This window comes from Sceloporus occidentalis, unplaced genomic scaffold (genome assembly GCF_023333645.1).
Source record: "Sceloporus occidentalis isolate IW3139 unplaced genomic scaffold, rSceOcc1.0.p SCAF_5, whole genome shotgun sequence".
NCBI classification, from domain to species: Eukaryota; Metazoa; Chordata; class Lepidosauria; order Squamata; family Phrynosomatidae; genus Sceloporus; species Sceloporus occidentalis.
The window spans coordinates 102,798,699-102,820,103 of NW_028316985.1; the positions used below are offsets into that span (position 1 = coordinate 102,798,699).

The 21,405-nt window shown below is 39.9% G+C and overlaps 1 protein-coding gene across 1 annotated transcript in view; it reads right to left on the minus strand.

The window, feature by feature from the left end:
* PARVB (parvin beta) overlaps positions 1-18,427 on the minus strand; it is a 56,505-nt gene extending 38,078 nt beyond the window's left edge. The window contains exon 1 of the mRNA XM_089524952.1: positions 18,115-18,427. Within this exon, the coding sequence (XP_089381078.1) occupies positions 18,115-18,244 (130 nt within the window). The 5' untranslated portion in view covers positions 18,245-18,427. The remainder of the gene's footprint in view (positions 1-18,114) is intronic.
* Between the last annotated feature and the right edge of the window lie 2,978 nt (positions 18,428-21,405).

The following is a 21,405-nucleotide window of genomic DNA, read 5'->3' on the forward strand; positions in this document are numbered from 1 at the left end:
CATATTTTGTTTTTTGAGGCCCTGAAGTCTGATGTGTTTATTGTAGTAAATATTCCTCAGTGAGTTTGGAGCAGTAGAAGTAGTGTACAATTATCTCTAACAACCCTGAATATATTTTTTTTTGGTCATCTGTTCTTAAGCTTTCTGAGTTCCTTTCTTGGCAGAAATGCTCCCAACAGCCTCCCCTAAATTCTGGCAGGATGGTTTGAAAATTATATCAGGCACTATGGCCTTTGTCCTTCACCTCAGGGTGAATGTCTGACTCATTATTTCCAGCTAATGATGGAAGTAAGAGGGTGAAAGATATATCACAACAGGAAAATCAGGGGGGAGGAGGCAGGAACGTAGCCAGGATTTTAGGAAGGGGGGGTACAGACTAAGTGCCACCATTATAATGGGGCTTGGGCGCAGCAGCACACACCATTCATTTTTCTAATGGAAGGGGGGGTCTGGACCCCAAGAACCCCCTCCTTAGCTATGTCCCTGGATGAGGGGATAATACAACTGGTATATTCAGTCATTAATAGCAAACTGCCATTATGAACAGGGTCATCCTTACTATTAGAAAGTATTAGGCAACCACCTCTAGCATCAGATGGTGAGGTGGCAAGCTCTTATCAGAGTCACACACACCATATATGAGACAGGAGACTAGATATTTCCTATCCTGGTTTATAGGAAAACTATTATTTGCCATCATATTGAACCAACAAACTGATTTGGCCTCACTCCTAGTCTGCAATCCTGATTTTCTGAGAAAGTACAAGCTATAGTTGACCCAAAAGCAATTTATAGCTTATTATAAAGTAGAAATCAATTAAGCAAAATGCAATGAGAAAGAGGGAGCACATGTAATGAACATGGGGGTTACTCTGTTAGCACCAAACCACAGATTGGTGCAACATGTAAACCTCACCACAGACTAAACACCAGGCAAGACTCAGACAGACAGCAGTAGATCCAAGCAGGCTGACTCCCAGCATCATTTTTTTACAAATGACACTAATAACCGCTGTGACTGTTATATGTCCACTATTTTCAAGGGCCAATTTGACAACCTAGTAAAGGGTATTTCTTAGCATAAGTTACTCTTCCATTGAATTACCCTGGCGTACTGCCAACTGAATTGTACATCCTAGACATCAGAGCTTAGAATATGTCTACATTTTCCTTGGGCAATTCCAGCAGTGGAAGGCTTGCCAAAACATCAAGGGAACCACAGTTTTTGTTATTTTTATTTAAATCTTTTCCCACCACCATTACCTTCAGCTTCTGTAATATATAGTTACTGATGAAGTTTCCAGCTAAACCACAAAAGCATCTGCTTCTCACAGACATTTGGCATGTAAAGTTTGGGTCAAACAGATGAACTTACTGGGAATCTCCTTATGGAAAATAAGCCATATGGAAAGAAGACCAAGATCGCCCCTTTAAATGCTATTTTCTATCTTCTTTTACAAATCACTACATCTGCACATAATATAGCATAATAAATGTAGTAAAGAAGGAAAGGAAAGGAAAATGTTTGATGAAAGTCGCAATATAATAAATCTCTTTTACTTTGCTTTCAAACGTAAAACAATTTGTATTATTTGGTAATTTTTATATGGTTTGTCTGTTTTTATTATAGTTTGTTGACTTATTCAATAAACATTTATCTATCTATTGTACAGCATGTCACTCACAAAGTTCTTCATTCAACAAGCTGTAACCCTAAGCACACTTTCAAGGAGAAATTCTGACTATATAACCCAGCTTTGTTGTTGTTAACTGTCCTCAAGTCGATCTTGATTCATGGTGATCCGATGGATGAGACATCTCCAAGACCCTCTGTCCTCCACTGCTCTGCTTAATTCCTGAAACCCCATACCTCTTTAATAGAGTCCATCCATCTGGCATGTGGCCTTCCTCTCTTCCTACTTCCCTCCACCTTTCCTGGCATTATTGTCTTTTCCCATGAGTCCTTCCTTCTCTTGATGTGTCTGAAGTACGACAGCCTCAGTTTGGTCATCTTGGCTTCCTGGGAGGTTTCCAGCTTGATCTGCTCTAGGACCCATTAGTTTGTCCTTTTGGTTGTCCATGGGATCCTCAGGACTCTTCTCCAGCACCACATCTCAAATGAATTGATTTTCTTCCTATCATCTTTCTTAACTGTCCAGCTCTCACATCCATACATGGTAATAGGGAATACAATGGCTTGTATGATTCTAACTTTTGTACTCAGTTCTTTATCTTTGCATTTCAGGATCTTTTCTAGTTCTTTCATAGCCACCCTCCCCATTCTTAATCTTCTTCTGATTTCCTGACTGCAATCCTATTTCAATCTATGTTTGATCCCAGGTATAGGAATTCTTTTACTATTTCTATTTCTTCATTGTCTAGGGGTGGACTTGTGAAGATCCTCGGTGGTCATTATTTTTGTTTTCTTTATGTTCAACATTAAACCTACCTTTCCACTTTCTTCTTTGATCTTCCTTAGGAGGTGTATCAGGTCTGTGAGGATTTCTGCTAGTACTATGGTGTCATCTGCATATCTTAGATTGTTGATATTCCTTCCTCCTATTTTCTCTCCTCCTCCTCCTTCTGTGTCCAAGCCTGCTTTTCTTATAATGTGTTCTGCATACAAGCTAACCAGATAGGGTGAAAGGATACAGCCTTGTCTGACCCCTTTGCCGATTGGGAACCATTCTGTTTCTCCATCTTCTGTTCTGACAGTAGCCTCTTGTCCTGAGTACAATTCCTCATCAGGACTATCAGGTGTGTTGGCACTCCCATATCTTTAAGGGTATTCCATAGCCTTTCATGATCCATGCAGTCAAAGGCTTTGCTATAAAGCATATACTGATTTTCTTTCAGAATTCCCTGGTGCGCTCCATTAGCCATCATACGTTTCCAATGTGGTCCCTAGTGCCTCTTCCTTTCCTGAACCTCACTTGGACCTCTGGGATTTCTCTCTCCATGTATAGTTGGAGTCTATGTGTTGCAAAATTTTGAGCATGATTTTGCTTGCATGGGCGATTAGTGCTATGGTCCTAGAGTTGGTGCAGTCTCTTATGGCTCCCTTTTTGTAGATGGGAATGTATATTGATCACTTTCAATCTGTTGGCCATCGTTTGGTTTTTCATATCTCTTGACATATGTTGGTTAGCACTAGAGTTGACTCTGTCAATGTGGACTGCAGCAGTTCAACTGGAATATCGTCTGTTCCTAGTGACTGTTGGTGTGGTTTTTTTGGTTTTGGTTTTGTTTTGCTATTTCTCTTATTGCAGTTTCCACCTCAGATTTTAGAATTTGGGGTGCATCTTCATATGGCTCTTTGTTCCATGTGTTCTTCATATGACCTCAACTACACTGGCAAATTTTGTTCCATATACTGCATGAAAGGTAATATAATCAGGTAACTGCTGATTATATCTGTAGTAGTTGGTAGTTATACCAAGTGATAAGGAAGCCAGTGTGGTGTAGTGGTTTGAGAGTTGGACTGTGGCAACCAAGGTTCAAAACCCCACAGAAACCCACTGGGTGTCCTTGGGCAAGTCACACTTTCTCAGCCTCAGAGGAAGACAAAGGCAAAATCCCTTTTGAATAAATCTTGCCTCAAAAACTATGATAGGGTCGCCTTAGGGTCTCCATAAGTCAGAAATGAATTGAAGGTACACAACAACAACAAATCCCATGTAATTTCCTTTGAGATTATACCAAATTATTTTGATGGCAAGCTTGTGAGGTAGGTATGGCTGAGAGATGGCAACTGGTCATGGCTAAGCCAGGATTTGAACCCAGGTCTCTCAGGCTAACCCAGCTGACTGTCCACTAAGCTACACTATTTCCCTTCCCTAGGAAAAGGCTGTTAAATATATGAAGCTTCAGCAATTAATTATGAATTAGTTTGAATCAGAATTCAAATTAAGTAATTGTGAATTAGAATTAGCAATTAGTTTATCTGTGAGCAACCTTTGGTTCCTTTCTGGCAGAAATGCAGCACAGAAATAAAATGAATGAATGAATATGAATATAAGGGGGGGGGGGGGGAGGGGGTACTTCACTGCAGGACTACAAAATAAATATTGCCAGTGCATCATAAATATTAGTTTTCTGTGGGTTTTTCGAGGCATGTGGCCATGTTCTAGAAGAGTTTCATCCTGACGTTTCGCCAGCATCTGTGGCTGGCATCTTCTTTATCATCACTCTGAGGACTAGCCTAAATCTCAAGCTGATAATTTGCAAAAATACAACCATAAGGGTTTCAGTATAAATCTGCATGAGAATAATTCATTCTGCACAATACCACAGTTTCAAGAAATAATTACTCTGGAAACAAACAATACTATGTCCTGCTTTCAAAGTTCCTTACATAGTATGTAGGTACTGTAATTAGATTTATTACAGCACTGGTCCTTCACAGTTTTTCTTTAAGGATGCTGTTGCTGGTACTAAGTCACTAGTCTTGCTTACGCCAAATAAAGCGCAACATCTTAAAGCCAAAGTCCTCGAAGAAAAATAAAGCATCCAAAACAGAGAAATTACCCTTGTAAAAGTAATAAATATAAAATTAAATTATGTATTTTCAACAGATAAAACAAGAGTAAGGAGATGCTTATGTTTAAGGAAAGTCTTACACCCTCTACTGGACAGTACTGCAAAATACTTTCTAGACTTGGATCAGAGCTCTGTAGCTTCTTGCTCAAAATTCCAGCTCTTTCTTCTCCGCACCACTTTGTTGTTGTTGTTGTGTGCCTTCAAGTTGTTTCCAGTTTATGGCAACCCTAAGGCAAATGTTGGGGTTTGCCATTGCCTTCCCCTGAGGCTGAGAGAATGTGACTTGCTCAAGGTTGACAAATTTACTTTGATTTTGACTGATAGATGAGGGGATGTGAAAACGCTCATAAAACCAACCACATTGTTGTAGTGGTGTATGTGGCATGATGTGTAGCTCCAGTTTGGAACTGCCCTTCTTTTCATCACAGACTGTAGGCTGGGGCTTGGAAAGCAAGCAGGCTGTACCAGGGAGCTGTTCAGGCTCTATAGGGGTAGTAGTGGTGAGGAGAAGGTGCCAACATGGAGTAGTGGTTTGAGTGTTGGATTATGACTCTGGAGATCATAGTTAGATTCCCAACTTGAAACCCACTGGAAAATGGAATACTGCAGGTCGCCCCTCCACAGATATTCGAGGGCGCAGATCGCAGATCCCCAAGTTAGGAGGAGCGACTGTACACATTACATGTTCAGAAGCACTTTGTGTTTAATATTACTTTTCCTACTATTTTCTCTTTCGTCTAGTCGTCTTCATGATTTTCCATGAAACCTCTTCATTCTTCCTTGTAGTTCTCATTCTCCCAATTTGTATGTGACTTCAAGTCACCTGTTGATTGATGGCAAGCCCATAAATTTGATAGGGTTTTATTAAGCAAAGAATATTAAAAGATGGTTTTACCAGTTCCTTCCTTTTTTCACTTCACTTCTCTTTTTCTCTTTCTGTTTCAAACACAGATTAGTATGTGCAGAGATGGGTGGCATGAGGAAGAGCAGAACAGTAAGGGGCAAGTATGAATAAACTGGATTTTCTGGAGACTCCCACTATAACTCCAGCTAATTACACATAACTATGTTTGTTCATATTTACCCCTTACTATTCTACTCCTAGGGCCTAAATACCCTAAAGACACGACATCCTGTCTGATCTTGGAAGCTAAGCAAGGTCAGGCACAGTTACTATTTGGATAGAAGATCGCCAATGAATACCAGGTGCTGTAGGCTACATTTCAGAGAAAGGAACTAGCAAACTACCTCTAAGTATTCTTTGCCTAAGAAAACCCTACGAAATTCATGAGATCATAACTCTACTTAATAACAGTGGACAGGTACACAACATACAGTAGAAAATACATGGGAAAGAACAGAAAAGCATTAAGATCTATCAATTAACTGAATTTTGGTGGCTCATAGTTGTGTCACCGTAAGTCCACAGGTCACTTGAAGGCACAAACATACACATTCTGCACTTCCTCATGCCACCCCTTTCTGCACATATGTGAGAGAGACAGACAGACAGAAACAGAGAGAGAGAAAGAAATTGAGAGTGTCTCATATTACACACACACAACTTTATGACTTCAGATACATTCATTTCTGCTGGTAAAGCTATTACTATAGAATTAAACACAAAACATATGCAATCCACTTTGTTCACAGTAAATGAAACAAGAAAAGATAGAATATTCTACATGAAAAGATTTCTGTAGCCAAGAAGGTACAGCCATAATAAAGTCTGGAAAAATAATAGTCAGATTCAGCAAAAACCTCCACTTGGCAGTCACTGTGTTTGATAGTAAATATCCGGAAAGCAGATCTAACATTGCTGACTTCGTGTGCTTACTCAAAGAGGTATTTGGGCCAACTTCTAGACTCCAAAAAGGACCTTCAGACACACAATGCAGCACTCATTTACTGTCCCAATCATCTATGGGAACATATTTGCAAAAGCAAGTTAAAAGTCACAAGACCTTTTTTGCTGTATAAAACAGAAGTCCCATTTTATGGGGACAGCATAATGGGGTCTCTTTGTCTCTCTCTCTCAAAAAAAAAAAAAAAAAAAAAAGCAGCTATGCTATTTTTAGACGCGGAAAAGGCCTTTGATAATTTGAATTGGGTTTTTCTGATAAAATTGTTAAAAAAATTGGATTTTGGGATCAACGTTCAGTCATGGATAGAGGAGATATATAAAGAACAAAAAGCAAAAGTTATAATAAATAATGTTAAAACAAAAGAATTTATAATCAATAAAGGTACAAGACAAGGCTGTCCTTTGTCACCCCTATTATTTATAATGTGTCTAGAAATATTATGTAGCAGAATAAGACAGGAAGAAAGGATACAAGGAGCTAGGATTAAAGGAGAGGAAATAAGGATTCGGGCATTCGCAGATGATGTAATGGTAATAGTAGAAAATCCAATTGAGAACATTATCAGAATTTTGGAAATAATAAATGAATTTGGAAATTTAGCAGGATTAAAAATTAATAAAGAAAAGTCAGCAATAATTGCATTTAATATTAAGGAAAGTAAACAAAAAGAATTACAGGGAAAATCAGGAATACAAATACAGAAAAAGGTTAAATATTTGGGAATTCAGATTACGAAAAAAAATAGTGAATTATTTGACAACAATTACAAAACAAACTGGCAAGATATAAAAAAGAATTTGGAAAAATGGTCGAAGTTACAGTTATCGTTATTAGGGAGAATAGCGATTGTGAAAATGAGTGTATTACCAAAAATTTTATTTCTATTCCAAAACATACCAATAATAACTAACAATAAAGTGTTCAGCGAATGGGAGAAAGATTTAAGAAAGTTCATTTGGGCAGGAAGGAAAGCGAGAATTAAATGGGATACCTTGACAGATGCTAAGGAAAGAGGAGGACTAGGAATGCCAGATTTTAAATTGTATTTTGATGCATGCTGTATGGAGTGGATAAGGACGTGGATAGAGTTGAAAGACGAAAAAACTCTAAAACTAGAAGGATTCAATCTGAGATACGGTTGGCATGCTTATATATGGTTAGATAGAGTGGAATTAAATAAAGAGTTCAAAGACCATATAATAAGAAGATCATTATGGAGGGTATGGGAAATATATAAAGGAAAAATTTACAGCCAACTACCAGATTGGACCTCTCCACATGAGGCACTTTTTCAAAGAGGGAAAATAGAGGGTAAGGCTTGGCTAAAGTATAAAGATCTATTGAAATGGGAGGAAGGGAAAACAATTATGAAAACAAGGGAAAATTTATATGCGGAGGGTTATAATATACCATGGTTTCTGTACTATCAGCTAAGGGAAAGATACCGAATAGATGTGAATCAATATGGCATAACGGATAAAAAAACAGAATTAGATATAATATTAGAAGATGGGAAAGGAAAAAAGATAGCAAAATTCTATAAACATTTTTTAAAGCTGGAATTAGAACAAAATTACATAAAACAGGGAATGGTAAAATGGGCACAAAACATAGGGCATAATATCCAATTAGAAAGCTGGGAAAAAGCATGGGGGAAAGATCTTAAGTTTACATTATGCATGGATATTAAAGAAAATTATTATAAAATGATACATAGATGGTATCTCACCCCGAGCAGAATAGCAAAAATATATAAAAAGGATAAAGCACTGTGTTGGAAGTGTGAAAAAGGTATAGGTAGTTTCTATCATATGTGGTGGACATGCCCCGTAATAAAAAATTTTTGGATTAAAGTGCATAAGATTTTAATAAAAATAACCCAAATAGAATTTCCATTACTCCCAGAAATGTGCCTGCTGAATATAATCGAAAATAAAGAATTAAGAAAAGAAAAGAAGATCATACTATATTTGATTACGGTAGCAAGGATAGTATTAGCAAAGCAATGGAAAAGCAAAGAGACGCCGGATATAGAGACATGGCTAGAGAAAAGTCTAGAGGCGTGGGAAATGGACAAATTAACAATGGCATTAAATGAGAAAGAGGATGAAGAAGGGAATGACACCTGGATAAGGCTGCTGCAAATATACCAATCTGATAAGAGATAGAAAAATAACTAAGTAAAAATAGATAAATATATAGTGAATATGTAGAAAATGCATTAAGTAAAGGTGAAGGGATAATACTTGGTTTGTTAAAACAAGAGAAAAGAGGATGTATGGGAAATATAGTCTTAGTAACTAAGCAGAAGAGTAAGGATAAATAAGAGATAAAGAGTCAATATCTGATTGACTTTATGAGGAATTAAAAATTGTAGCTAAGAGTTCAGCAACATAAAGAACAATAAAGGGGGGAGGGGGGAGGGGGGAGGGAGAGAGAAGAGTAAAGGAACAATGTATGATTATTTTGACTAGAAAAGAGCTTGACTTTCCTTTTTTTTATATGTTAAAATTCAATAAAGATTATTTAAAAAAAAAAAAAAAAAAAGCCAGGATAGATGTTTTGAAGGCAAAGTGAAAGGTCTCATCTGTAACAGGAAGATCACACAGTACAGTCATTTCCAAACTGTGTGCACAGGTCAACAGTACATGCAGAAGAAGTATTAGTGCATTATGAGAAGCAATTATTAAAGCCGTGTGCATGTATGAACCCAACGCAGCTGCTCCCTGCATGATTCACTACTTTGACCCTGTCACATTACAACCAGACTCTGCTGGGTTTGTAGATTTTTTTAATGTCTCAGGCCCAGTTTTTAATAATTCAATCATCATTCACAAAGCAGAGAGGCAGTAGAAAACCCCAATCCCTCTGAAGTGGTGGCCTGTTGCATCTCCACAGGACTAACTACTCTGGGTTTGCCTCCTCTCAAGCAGGGTAAGCAACATATGCAGAAACACAAGAAGGTAGGTTAATGCTTACAGATGTAAAGATTACAACTTGTAAAAGCAAGTCTTGAGGTGGATATGATAGCAAAGTACAGTATTATTTGTATTTTTAATTCAGGTGACTATGTTTCTATGTGCATATTTTAAAGCACTAAAAATTTGGGGAACTCTTTTCTATCCTACACCCAGTGGTGAGAAAGGACTGAGAAGCCAGGCCTATTCCCACAATCTGGATAGGAAGGAAGAACAGATCAGCTATCAAATATCAAGCTTTTATAAATTAATTACAAATATCTCCAAGGCGCATCTACATATCACTATTCATAGGTACCGACTCAAGTTAAGCACTAGATTGGTGCACACAGGTTTACAACTCCGGAAAGGACAATCTGGAATAACATCTGCAAACTTTAGTATTTTAAAATGTGAATAATGAAAGGAAATGCTGCAAGCTAGGAAGCCAGGGAAGGGGGGTGGACTTCCTTTGATCCACATGTGGAAGCCAAACATTTACAGTTATCTTTTCAAAATTAATAACCATCCTGTTCAGGGCAAGCCAAAGGACACTGTTGGATAAGTCCCAGTGCATGCAATGGGTCTTGCTTCTGAGTAAACAGGATCAGGCTTTGCTTGCCTGTAGTCCTCCGTAAAATACTTCCAGTGTATTTTGTAAAATTTGTAAGCAAATGTGGTTAACCTTCATGCAATAGGATGATATGTTTTAATCCCACAGAGTCACATTTTGGGCAGAAGCCACATAAAATCAGACCTAAAATACAACTCTACAATGTTACCAAACTTCAACTGTTTGCCACTATGGGTTCTTCACTTACAAACAAAAAACCACTAGGACCAAAAGAAATTTCTAACAAAACCATTGACTTTTTTGTCACTACCCCATCTTTCTGTCCCAGCCATGTAGCTTGTCAACAGATCATGGTGATGAAAAGCAAAAATGACGCCTCTGGTTGTCAGTAGGCTCAGATTGACCTCAGTTGGGAAAAACTGAAATTTCCTCCACAAGGGACATTTGAAATTCAATGATGTCAAATACTTCATAATAAAAGAAGTGTTGTATGTGCTTTCAAGACATTTCCAACTTACGGAGACTCTAGACTTACGGAGACTCTAGACTCATGACTTTTAGATTTCCATGGCCAATCCAGGATTCAAACCTTGGTCTCCAGAGTCATAGTCCAGCATTTAAACCATTATCCACACAGGTGAGTGTTTGGTTTAATTTAATTTTAACTTTATTCCACCTTGTGTTTCCTGCCTCTGTCTAGGTGGAACACACTTGATTCTAAAGACAGAAGCACTTCTTTGGACAAGGGAATTTTCACATCCAACAATAGTCTGGAATTTTCATGGGGATCAGAAAAAACCATTCCAGTTCACATTTGGATTGTTGTTTTTAAACCCTAGTACATGGCGGTTAAATATATTTAATGAATCCTGAGTTTAAATATGAAGCTAGGGAATCTCTGGGGCATACCATAAGGCTGGCTCTGGCTGCTATGCTTGTAATACTAATATTGTGCCCACCTGGGCCACAGCACTGACCACATCATGCAACCTATAGGCTAGGAAGCCTGGTTAACTTGTTAGAACAAGTTGATTGAGTAGCCATTCACAAGTAGCTGCTGACTTTCCCCAACTCTCTTCCATCTTCATCAAACCCAAAAACCCAAGAAGATTCTTATCAACTTAAAGAACAAAACATATTCAACTAAAGGAAGCGACAGCTGAATTTCCTGCAAGTGGATTGCAACCTTTTGTGAAGTATGGCTGTGAACAGAAGGCCAAGTGAGGAAAACATTCCCTAAAACGCATTCCCGCTGGGGTTAATCACATTTTTGAAACTTTCTGATTAAAGTACAACAACAGCATCAGCATATGATATGAAAATAGCATCAGGTCCATCATCATGGGAAATTCTGATCTACTTCCTTGGATGTCTAGTCTAGGAAACATATTCGGAGATAACTATATTGGCCTTGTGGCAAAATACACTTTTCCTCCCAACCCCCTTTTTCTCTAACATTGGGTTGAAACAGACTGCCCTGAAGGTGGATTGGGGCCGTAGCAACCACACACCATGACCCTAATCCACCTTGAATCCACCTGAAAAAGGAGTGGCAAAGAGCCACATGGTTTTGGGGCAGCAAAAAGCCAGCTTCATGACACTCTGGCGGTGTCCGACATGTAAATGCCACCACCGGAGCACCCAGAAGCCGGCTCACATCTGGGCAGCCAGGCGGCTTGAAGCTAGCTTCCAGTCAGCTTCAGAGCATGCGTCATCAAAATGCCGCGCTCTGAAGCTGCCCAGATGGCCGCCTGTTGTGGCCCATTGTCACTTTTTCCTCCTGTAAGATTGACATCTTTGCCTCATGAAGAAGCCAGTGAAACTTTGAAAGCTTGCATAATATATTTTATGCATTGGGATTGACCCAATAAAGGTATCACTGCTTTGTGAATTTTAGATAATGTTGTAGCTTGGATTTCTAGCTTTCATTTAATAAGAAAAGTCACTCTTTAGCATTTTAGCTGAAAAAGCTGTAAGGCAGAGAAGTTTACTCTACCAGAGGCTGTTGACAGTATCTTCCATCAGACCTAAAAACCAATCATGAGGAGTTCTGGGTGCTGCACTTTGTCCATCCCTGCTAGAAGATGAAGAAAACAGCTATTATTCAGAATGGCAGACTGAACAGGAAGGACTGCAGCACACTTGTACAGCCCATGGCTTGTACACAGAAGGTTAACTCTCGCAAGCCCTCTCTTCAGTAAGACTGGAAGTGGTCCGAAACCCTTATGAACTACTGGCAGTCAACTTGGAGAATACTGAGGTTGCTGGGCCAGTGAACTAACTCAATATATAGCAGCTTTCTGCATTCCTGAGTAAAACTGTTCCTCCTACCTGTCATTGCCATAGGAAATGAAGAAAAACACTGGACATAACAATTCTGGACTAATTTTGCTGCAGTGCCATTTTATTTTTTAAAAACACAATACTGTACATTAAAAATACTGCACTAATTGTTTTTATATTTTACTCTTTGGCAGAGATCAAAATGCTAACCCTTTCCTACTGCCTGCACTCCACGCACACACACAACACAGATGACATACTGCAGCCACATTGAAACTATAAAACCAATTGAAGTTAGCAGGGCTTCCGAGTAGACGTGGCTAGGAATGTGCTGCAGCTGCCATTGTACAGTGTGCTGTTTCATTTGCTAAGGGTTTCATATGGAGCAGCTACCGTTTAGGATGGTGGGAATGAGATACAGCGGGGATTTGGGTGCTTGTACCCCTTTCCCTTCAGTGCCATTGTGAACAGCATCAACATATGATATAGCATCAGGTCCATCACCATGGGAAATCCTCATCATCTTCCTTGGATTTCTAGTCTAGGAAATATATTCAGGGATAACCATAGTGGCCTTGTGGCAAAATACACTTTTTACCCCAACCCATTTTTTCTCTCACACTGGGGTGAAACAGACTGCCCCGAAGGTAGATTGGGGCCGTGGCAACCACACACCATGGCCCCAATCCGTCTTGAATCCACCTGAAAAAGGAGTGGCAAAGAGCCACTCGGTTTTCGGGCAGCAAAAAGCCAACTTCATGACACTCCGGTGGTGTGTGACATGTAAATGCCACATCACCGGAGCACCTGGAAGCTGGCCCACATCTGAGCAGCTGGGAGGCTTGAAGGTGGCTTCCTGTCGACTTCAAATTTGCTTTTGTTTTAGACGAACTACAATTTAGTGTGTTATACAAATTCCACTACAATGGGAGGGTAAACAGCATTCTGTGCAATCATGCTGGCCACATGATCACAGAGTAGTCTCTGACAATGCTGGCTCTTTGGCTTAGTAATAGAGATGAGCACCTCTCCCTATGGTCTTGACAACCTTGTCAATGAGGAATTCCTTTACCTTTTTACAAATCCTCTAGTATGGTTCTTGTTTGATTCAATTGGGATGGTTAACTTCCAATAGTCTGTGAGCCATTCTCCTCCACCTCCACAGTCCAATGCGGGCTGCACCCATCTTGGGAACAATCCCAACCAGAAATGGCAAAAAATCCACCTCTGGTTTCAATTGTTTTTGGTTTGCAAAGTGGTTTTATCAAAAATCATGAAGGACAAAGAATGCAATTTCCAGGAAAAAAATCAGCGTGGCTTAGATGGCTATTAGACTCGGGAAACGGAGAAGTTCTTATATGTTGCATGCAGCCCACACACCTCACTTTGCTCATCCAAGAATAGTTGTTGCAAATAACTTAACTTAACATAGTTAAGAATAGCCATAGTTTGTCAAGTCTGGGCCCTTGGTTAATTTAAATTTTCAAGCTTCTCTTTACGACTGTCCCCAAAGATGAAAGTCTGGAAGCCTAAAACTTGCTATGACTCATTCTCATGATGGTTTAATATGGTATCTGAATATGGACATTTAGTTATACAGGTATACTTCTGTTAACAAAGCCTCTAGAAAAGAGGTTACCTGCCCAATCTCCCTTTCTTTCTCATCCTCTATCTAGTTGGACTACTTTTAGCCACATTGGGAAGATGGTGAAGGAGGAATGATAAATATATACTTTTCAGTGTCAGACAGCAGCAACATGTTTGGAGCAAACAATGCAATAAACCTGAGCAGGGAAAGAATAGGATTCTGCTCTAGATGATCCTATTTTAGTTGTGTGTTCCTCTCTACAAGAGTCAAAGTATACAGTAGCTGCCTCCAGAATCCCTTACTGCATAAACAGAAAGAAAAGGAAAGAGCAGATAAGCCTGCCTCTCTAGCTACAGCCAGCATGCTTTAAAAAATAAATCTATAAGCTTGGCTACCAAAATGAAAATCATATGGAAAATTTACTGAAACATGTTGAATTACTCTTCATTTTTATGGCACAGGCACCTATCCCTCTTCTTTCCTGCTTCTGGTTCCAAATCTGTACTTTCCAATACCTTCCTTAGAAAACGGGATAGAAATGTATTAAAAATATCCGGACAGATGTTTGCTTCATTCAGAAAACCTTCAAGAGAGAAAATCCCATGCCTGCATTTGTCCCACCAACTTAGTTTACTGCTGAACTAGTCTAAGAAACAAAAAAGCAGCGGTAGCTGTCTTAATACCCTTAGTAGGGTAACTGAAAAATTTGCAAAAATCCTATTTGCCCTACAAAGGTTAGCTGTTTAAACTTTTGGTTATCCCCTTTGTGAAATTCACAAACCATTCTAGAAAATGCTGCTCTTCTCTTTGTTGTTTGAGCCAGTTATTTAACTGTCGCTTCAGAACAAAAACAGAACAAAACTATTATCCTCCACACATTTGTCTAATTCTGTATGAACTCATTTTTCAAGTGGTAGAACTCAAAGATATAGCTGTGTTAGTCTGTAGAATCAGTATGCATAGAGTTCTTGTAGTACCTTTGAGTACCTGAAAGAAAGAAGTTGGCAGCATGAGCTTTCGTAGACTAAAGCTTTCTACTTCCTCAAATGCATCTGATGGAAAGTTGAGGATGTGGACTTAAGCTCATGCTGCCAACTTCTTTCTTTCAGTTAGTCTCAAAGGTGCTACAAGATCTCTCTACATACAGTGCTGTTCCACATGGATTTTTGTGTTTGAAAAATAATCTGTTTTAGAATTGTATTTTAGGAATGTTTAGACTGCTTTTAAACAGTATTTTAATGTGTTTTAAAGTTGTATTAATTATTTGTATTTGTTCAATGGATCGGGAACCCTTGCGGGCTGGAAAATGATATAGAACTCTCTCCAATAAATAAATAAATAAAGTGGAAAGCTCGGGTTTTGGTTAAATACAAAAACAAACAGCTTCACACCTTTACAACCACCTCCCCAGATCCTGGAGAGAGTGGGGCAAACAATCTCATTGGAAAAGAGATAGTATGGAGGGCATGGCTGACTGCTGGCATGATGAAATGGAGCATTTCACATTGCAGGTCCCATTTGGCCTTTCTGATAGCCATCTAAGCTAGCAACCACCTCTGCCTCTTCTAATTTGGAGTTCCTTAAGGCAGCTCCAACAGACCAGGCGAAAAAAGTACATTCTTTTCAAGATATAATTTGACTATCATCTGAAATTAACTGGAGATTTTAAATGTAAAAATCTCAAAAGCTTTGTTTAATACTCCTCTCCCTCCTGATATTAAGAAGCAGAACCTCCTTACTCTGAAGATCTCAAGCAACTGTTCAGGCATCAGTTTGCCAGATTCCTTTTCCTGAAGGGGTTGCTGCGGCTTTAGCAACTACTTAACAACTAGAAAACCAGCAGCACACTTTTTTTCACATCGCTCAGTTGCCATGCCAAGAAAAGCTTCACCTTCCAGTTTCCATCTGCAATGCACCTACTAAAGACACAGGAGCCTTGCCAGAGAGGGAAAGAAAGAATTGGCGACTCTTTCTGAGGCACAGCCATTTGTACAGCTCCAAAACAAATGGAAATCTAGCAGATGGCATTTTTCCTAGCAAGGAGATTCCCTGTTATCTGTTTATTTTCCTGGCGCCTTTTGGAGCTCTACACAATCCCTCACAGAATAACCACATCTGCACTTGTGATCGCACTTGCTTCTCTTGTCCTTTATAGCACCGTTCTTGTGTTAAAATAATGTTGTACATTCTTTGGGGCACAGACCTGTCTTGTTCTGCTTATGCTACTCTGTAAAACACCAAATATACTGGCAGTGTGTTCTATAATATCACATAAATTAGTCATTCTTGTAAAAACAGTAAGATAACATTATTATCCCATATTATACATTGAATGGGTTGGAGGCTGAAGGAAAATTACTCACACAAAGCCACCAGTTCACTCCTGCAGTTAGCTTTTAACTAGAGATGCTGCAACCTGGAAGCTATATTTGAGCATTATCACAGGTCACTGAACCATAAAGGAAGACTAAGACCTAAGGGAAACAAAACAGAACCCATATGAAAGCATGCACCAACACACCCTTCCCCTTCCAAATTTCATGCCTAAACCAGAAATTAAGCTGTGTGAGTAAAGTTTCCAGGCAAACAGAGAGACACAGGGTTGGAGGGCTCAAAGGCCGACATGAGACGTAGCATAGTAAGGCAGCAATTCAATGGGTGACCAGAGTCCTAACCACAAAGGAGGACAAGGCACTGTAAAATGGAGGGCATTACAAACTAAAAGCTAAAAACGCTGATACAAATCCATGCTGAAAATGGAGGAGATTTTGAAATTCTACCTGGACAGAAGGTTGAAATGTAGGGCCTGTTCTGGAAAAGGAGGACGTCCGGTCACCTCGAATGGACACTTACCTGGAAGTAAGGCCTCTTAAACTCTATGGGCTTCCTTTCCAAATAGGTATGGAAACTGTATGCGATTACACTGTGAGTGACACTCAAACAAACTTGAGTCTGCAAAGGGATCTTGGTTCTTGGAGCACCTTTGAGGCGAACTGAAAGAAAGAAGTTGGCCGCCTGAGCTTTCGTAGACTTGAGCCTCCTTTCTCAGATGCCTGTAAACAAGTCGATATCAAAGGTGCCCCAAGATCCCTTTGCGTATTGATTTTCCAGACTCACATGGCTCTGTCTTTGACTACTGAAACAAACGTGGATCAGATAGCTAGCTTATCTCGCCACATGTGTTAACTGACATAACCGTTGCCAAGATGGTTCATTCGCTCATCAAAACACTGGCTACTGAGATCCAGCATGTAATGCTTTAAGTGTTGGGTTACGCCTCCGGAGATCAGGGTTCGAGTCTCAGTTCTGCCGTGTCAACTCACTGGGTGACCTTGGGCGAGTCACACTCTCTCAGCCTCAGGGGAAGGCAATGGCAAACACTGCGAGGAAAACCCTGTCTTAGGATCGCCACAAGTCAGAACAAACTATACTGCATGTCTGTTTTAGGGATGTATATTGAAGAACTGAACCACAGAAGAAAGAAACATCAAGACCCTGGGCTTCAGCCTTTGAAGTAAAGCCTTGAAAGATGCATATGACTGACTTCTAATGTTATGTATTCTAGGAAAAGATTTCAGATCAGTTACAAAAAATATTGACAGCTCAGTTTCATGTTGGGTGCAGCCTTGTAACACAATGATAGTCTCTTAGGACACAATACATTTCCATACCTATCAAAGCAAAGCTGTTGTGTTCTGGCTTCTCCAATGCAAGATCAGAGTCACAAATGATTGCAAAAGATGTAGAAAGTAGGAATATTGGTATTCCATTTGCCGTATACAAATAACTAAGTGCTGTGACTTCCACACAATTGAATAGATATAGATATAGATATAGATATATATTTCAGCCTATACCAAAAGCTTGCCACTGTAACTAAATTATTCGGGTCAAATGTAAGGATTTTAATTTATTATTAATAGGAATGATTTCCCAATTCATTTTTAAAGGTGCCATAATATATAGATAGATAGATAGATAGATAGATAGATAGATAGATAGATGATAGATAGATAGAGAGAGAGAGACAGACAGACAGACAGACAGACAGACAGATAGATGATAGAGAGAGAGAGAGAGAGAGAGAGAGAGACAGACAGACAGACAGACAGATAGATAGATAGATCAAGGCTATGGAATTCTGGGAGTTGGAGTTTGTTGTAGGGGCCCCACAACAAACTCCAACTCCCAGAATTCCATAGCCCTTGAGCCACCTCAGAGTAAAAGCGCTTCCAAAGCGGGTTCTGCCCCCAGTGTGGCTGCATCCTCTCTGCCTGAACCCTCCTCCCTCCTCTCTCTGTGTCTCACCCTCCTTGGCCTTCTTCTTCCTGGCCAAGGTCCCTCCAAGCTTCCCCAGGAAAGACTCGTCCTTCTTCATGGTCCTCGGGGGGCGAAGGAGGGTGGGCGAACGAACCGGGCTCGAGGAGGAGGAGGACATGATGGTCTGGAAGGCCCGGGGAGGCAGCAGCAGCAGCAGCAGCAGCAGCAGCAGCAGGGGCTCCTTTCCTGAGGGGCTACATGAGGCTGGCCTCGGGAAAAGAGGCGGGGAAGGAGGGCGAGAGAGGGGCCAGGCCGCCGCCCTCCTCCTCCTCCTCCTCCTTCTCCTCCTCCTTGGAGCAGAGAAGAGCCAGCCCCTGGCCTCGCCTCAGAGCATATCATAAAGCTAGGCCCTATTGTAATAGGCGCCTAGGCCCTCCTCTTTCCAGCCTCCGTTCCCGCCCCCTGCGAAAAGAACCTCCATATATTCCCCCACTCCAACCTCCATCCTGCCATGCAGGAACTCTCAGTCAAAGCATCCCTACAGATGGCCCTCCAGCCTCTGCTTAAAGACCTCCAAGGAGGGAGACTCCACTACACTCAACAGGTGGCTTGAAGGCAGATACACACAATTGGGTAAAGGGCAGAGTGACCAGATGTCCTCCTTTCCCCGAGGACATATCCTACATTTCACCCTTCTGTCCAGCAGGAATGCCAAAATGTCCTCCATTTTGAGCATGACTAAGAGATATAGGCCTGTTACAGACTGCCAAAATAAAGCTGCTTGGGGTCTCTTTGGAGGTATGCTATTTAAATGATGCATGCATCCTAAGAATCCGGAAGCTGCACCAAAGCTGCACTCCAGTGCTTAGGAATGGAGTGTGGCTTTGGTGCGACCTCCGGACTCTTAGGACCCATGCGTCATTTAAATAGCATACCTCCAAAGAGACCCCAAGCAGCTTTATTTTGGCAGTCTGTAACAGGCCATACACATTTATATTTCTACTGGTGTTTTGAGCTTTTATTTTGTCCTGAATGTCCTACACCTTGTGGTGCTTTGTCCTCCTTTGTAGTCATAGCATCTGGTCACCCTGGTATTGAGAGCCTTTCTCTTATAAGACCTGGGTGGGGATGAATGGGGAGAGAGAGCCAAAAAGCAGAAGCAGTTGAGTCCTTCCATAGATGGACAAGGGTAAACGGAGGGGCAAGATCTCTCTGGGTTGGTAAATGGCAATCCTAAAATAATAATAATTATATTCTGCTTTTTTGCAGGGGAATCAAAGCAGATTACAGCGGTTTAAAATAAAAACATCATACAGTTAAAAAAGATGCCTGGGTGGTGGCATAACCATGACGTTCAGGTTTGATCAATGTATACTTGTCCCTCCACATTTGCGGCTTTCACTTTTGCAGATTTGAGTATTCGCAGATTTTATGGATTTGTTCTCTCTAGGAATATCTAGCTCCTCCAGCACAAATCTATGATCAACCTTAACCAAAAGTTGCACTGAAGGACCTAGAGATTCCTAGAGCGAACACTGCATTAGGCATTCGTAGTTCCTCCAGTGCAGTTCTATGGTCAATGTCTGGCAGATGCTGACCACAGAGTTGCATTGAAGGACCTAGAGATTCCCAAAGAGGTGTCCTATCAGATAAAAACAGGGCTTTTTGTTATTTGCAATTTTTCCACATTCACGGGGGTCCTGTGCCCCTAACCCCAGCAAATGTAGAGGGACACATGTATTTTAAAAGTAATAGTTATGTGTTCAAATGGACTCCTGGTCTTGGTGTTTAGACACTCGATGGCGACAAGCAGATACGTAGAATTTAATCACTGAACATTATGGTGCCATCCCTGTTTTTAATGAAGCCCAAAATAAAAGTAATCTCCAGATTTCAGTCTCTTGCAATCCCAAATCAGTTGTAGGTTTTAACCAATTTTTCTAAGCTTTGCTTAGGGGTGTTTTCTTCTTCTTTTTAATTCTGGTATTTCCTGGTGGTGGGCCCAGTAATAAAAATTGCTAATTGGTATGTTTAACTGTGTTTGTTTTTTTTTTTATAATATTCAGTTGGAAAACAATGGCAACAACAAAACCACTCACAGGAAAACCTATACTAAACAAATAACTTCCAACATCTGCATACTAAAAGTATATTGGTCTATATATCGTTATTATGCCCTCTAATTTAGACAAGCTTATCCTTATCACCAAATTATTTCTAAACTCTAAAAACACCATAAATGCCACTAAAAATTATACTTGCATCCATTAACAAAACAAAATAAAAGAACTATGCATCTACTCAGTCCTGGTACTAACTGTCTTAATTCTCAGTCCTCAAACTCTATACATATTAAATCTCCATCTGTTCTTTTCAAATATCCCACACATAAATTCCAGTCTTTAAACACTATCTCAGTGTCAGGAGTGTATGTAATGGAGACGCTTCTACTTATGATTCAGTCTTTTATCACCATTATACAATCGATGGCCTGTGCAAAATCATGCCAAACATGTTGCGTCTAAGTGTGTAGCAAGGTGGCATATATAACCAAGGGGTTTTGCTGTATACTTTTCACACACGTACGTCTTTCACTTGCCTGCGGATGAAACTTGGTAAATACTTCCTAGAGACAATCACTTTTATAGCAACAGATGAACATTTCTTTATTTGATGTACGTTCCAACAATCCCATCACAATGAAGTGATTTCAGGAATATAACTGGAGTCTAATGATTGCTGAGAAAATGTGATTTGTTCCTAAATGGGCATCATGGACAGAGTTTTGTTTAGTGCACAACAACATGGGGGTCATGAACACCTACTAGCCCTAGCATGGGGAACCTTTTTTTTTTCAATTTTATTGACTAAAATTTTAAAATGTTACATTCTTTTCACCACATATTAAACACACTTATTACATCGGGTCATTACACAAAACATTTTAAGGTGAAGAGGATTTTCTTACATTATATTGATATAGTGCAAATATAATTATCTATAATGCTAAACTTCTAACTTTACCGCTCTATTTTCATTTCTTTCTTAACCACTTTCTTTCCTTTCAAACCACTATTCCCCATCCATATGTTTCAATCATTTTCCCCCTCTGCCTCGCAGTTCACAGCTCACTATTTCTTCACTTATTAGGACGGGGAACTTTTGATCTTCCAATTTTTGAACGTCAGCTCTTACAAACTTCAGCAAGAATGACCAATGATTAGCATCTTCTGTTCTGGAACTGGGTGCCGAATAATGACATAGTCATACTAGATGCAGTTTCAGGTCGTCCCATGATTTGTTTCATGTGTGTGTTGTTTTAGCTTCAAGTCATTTCAA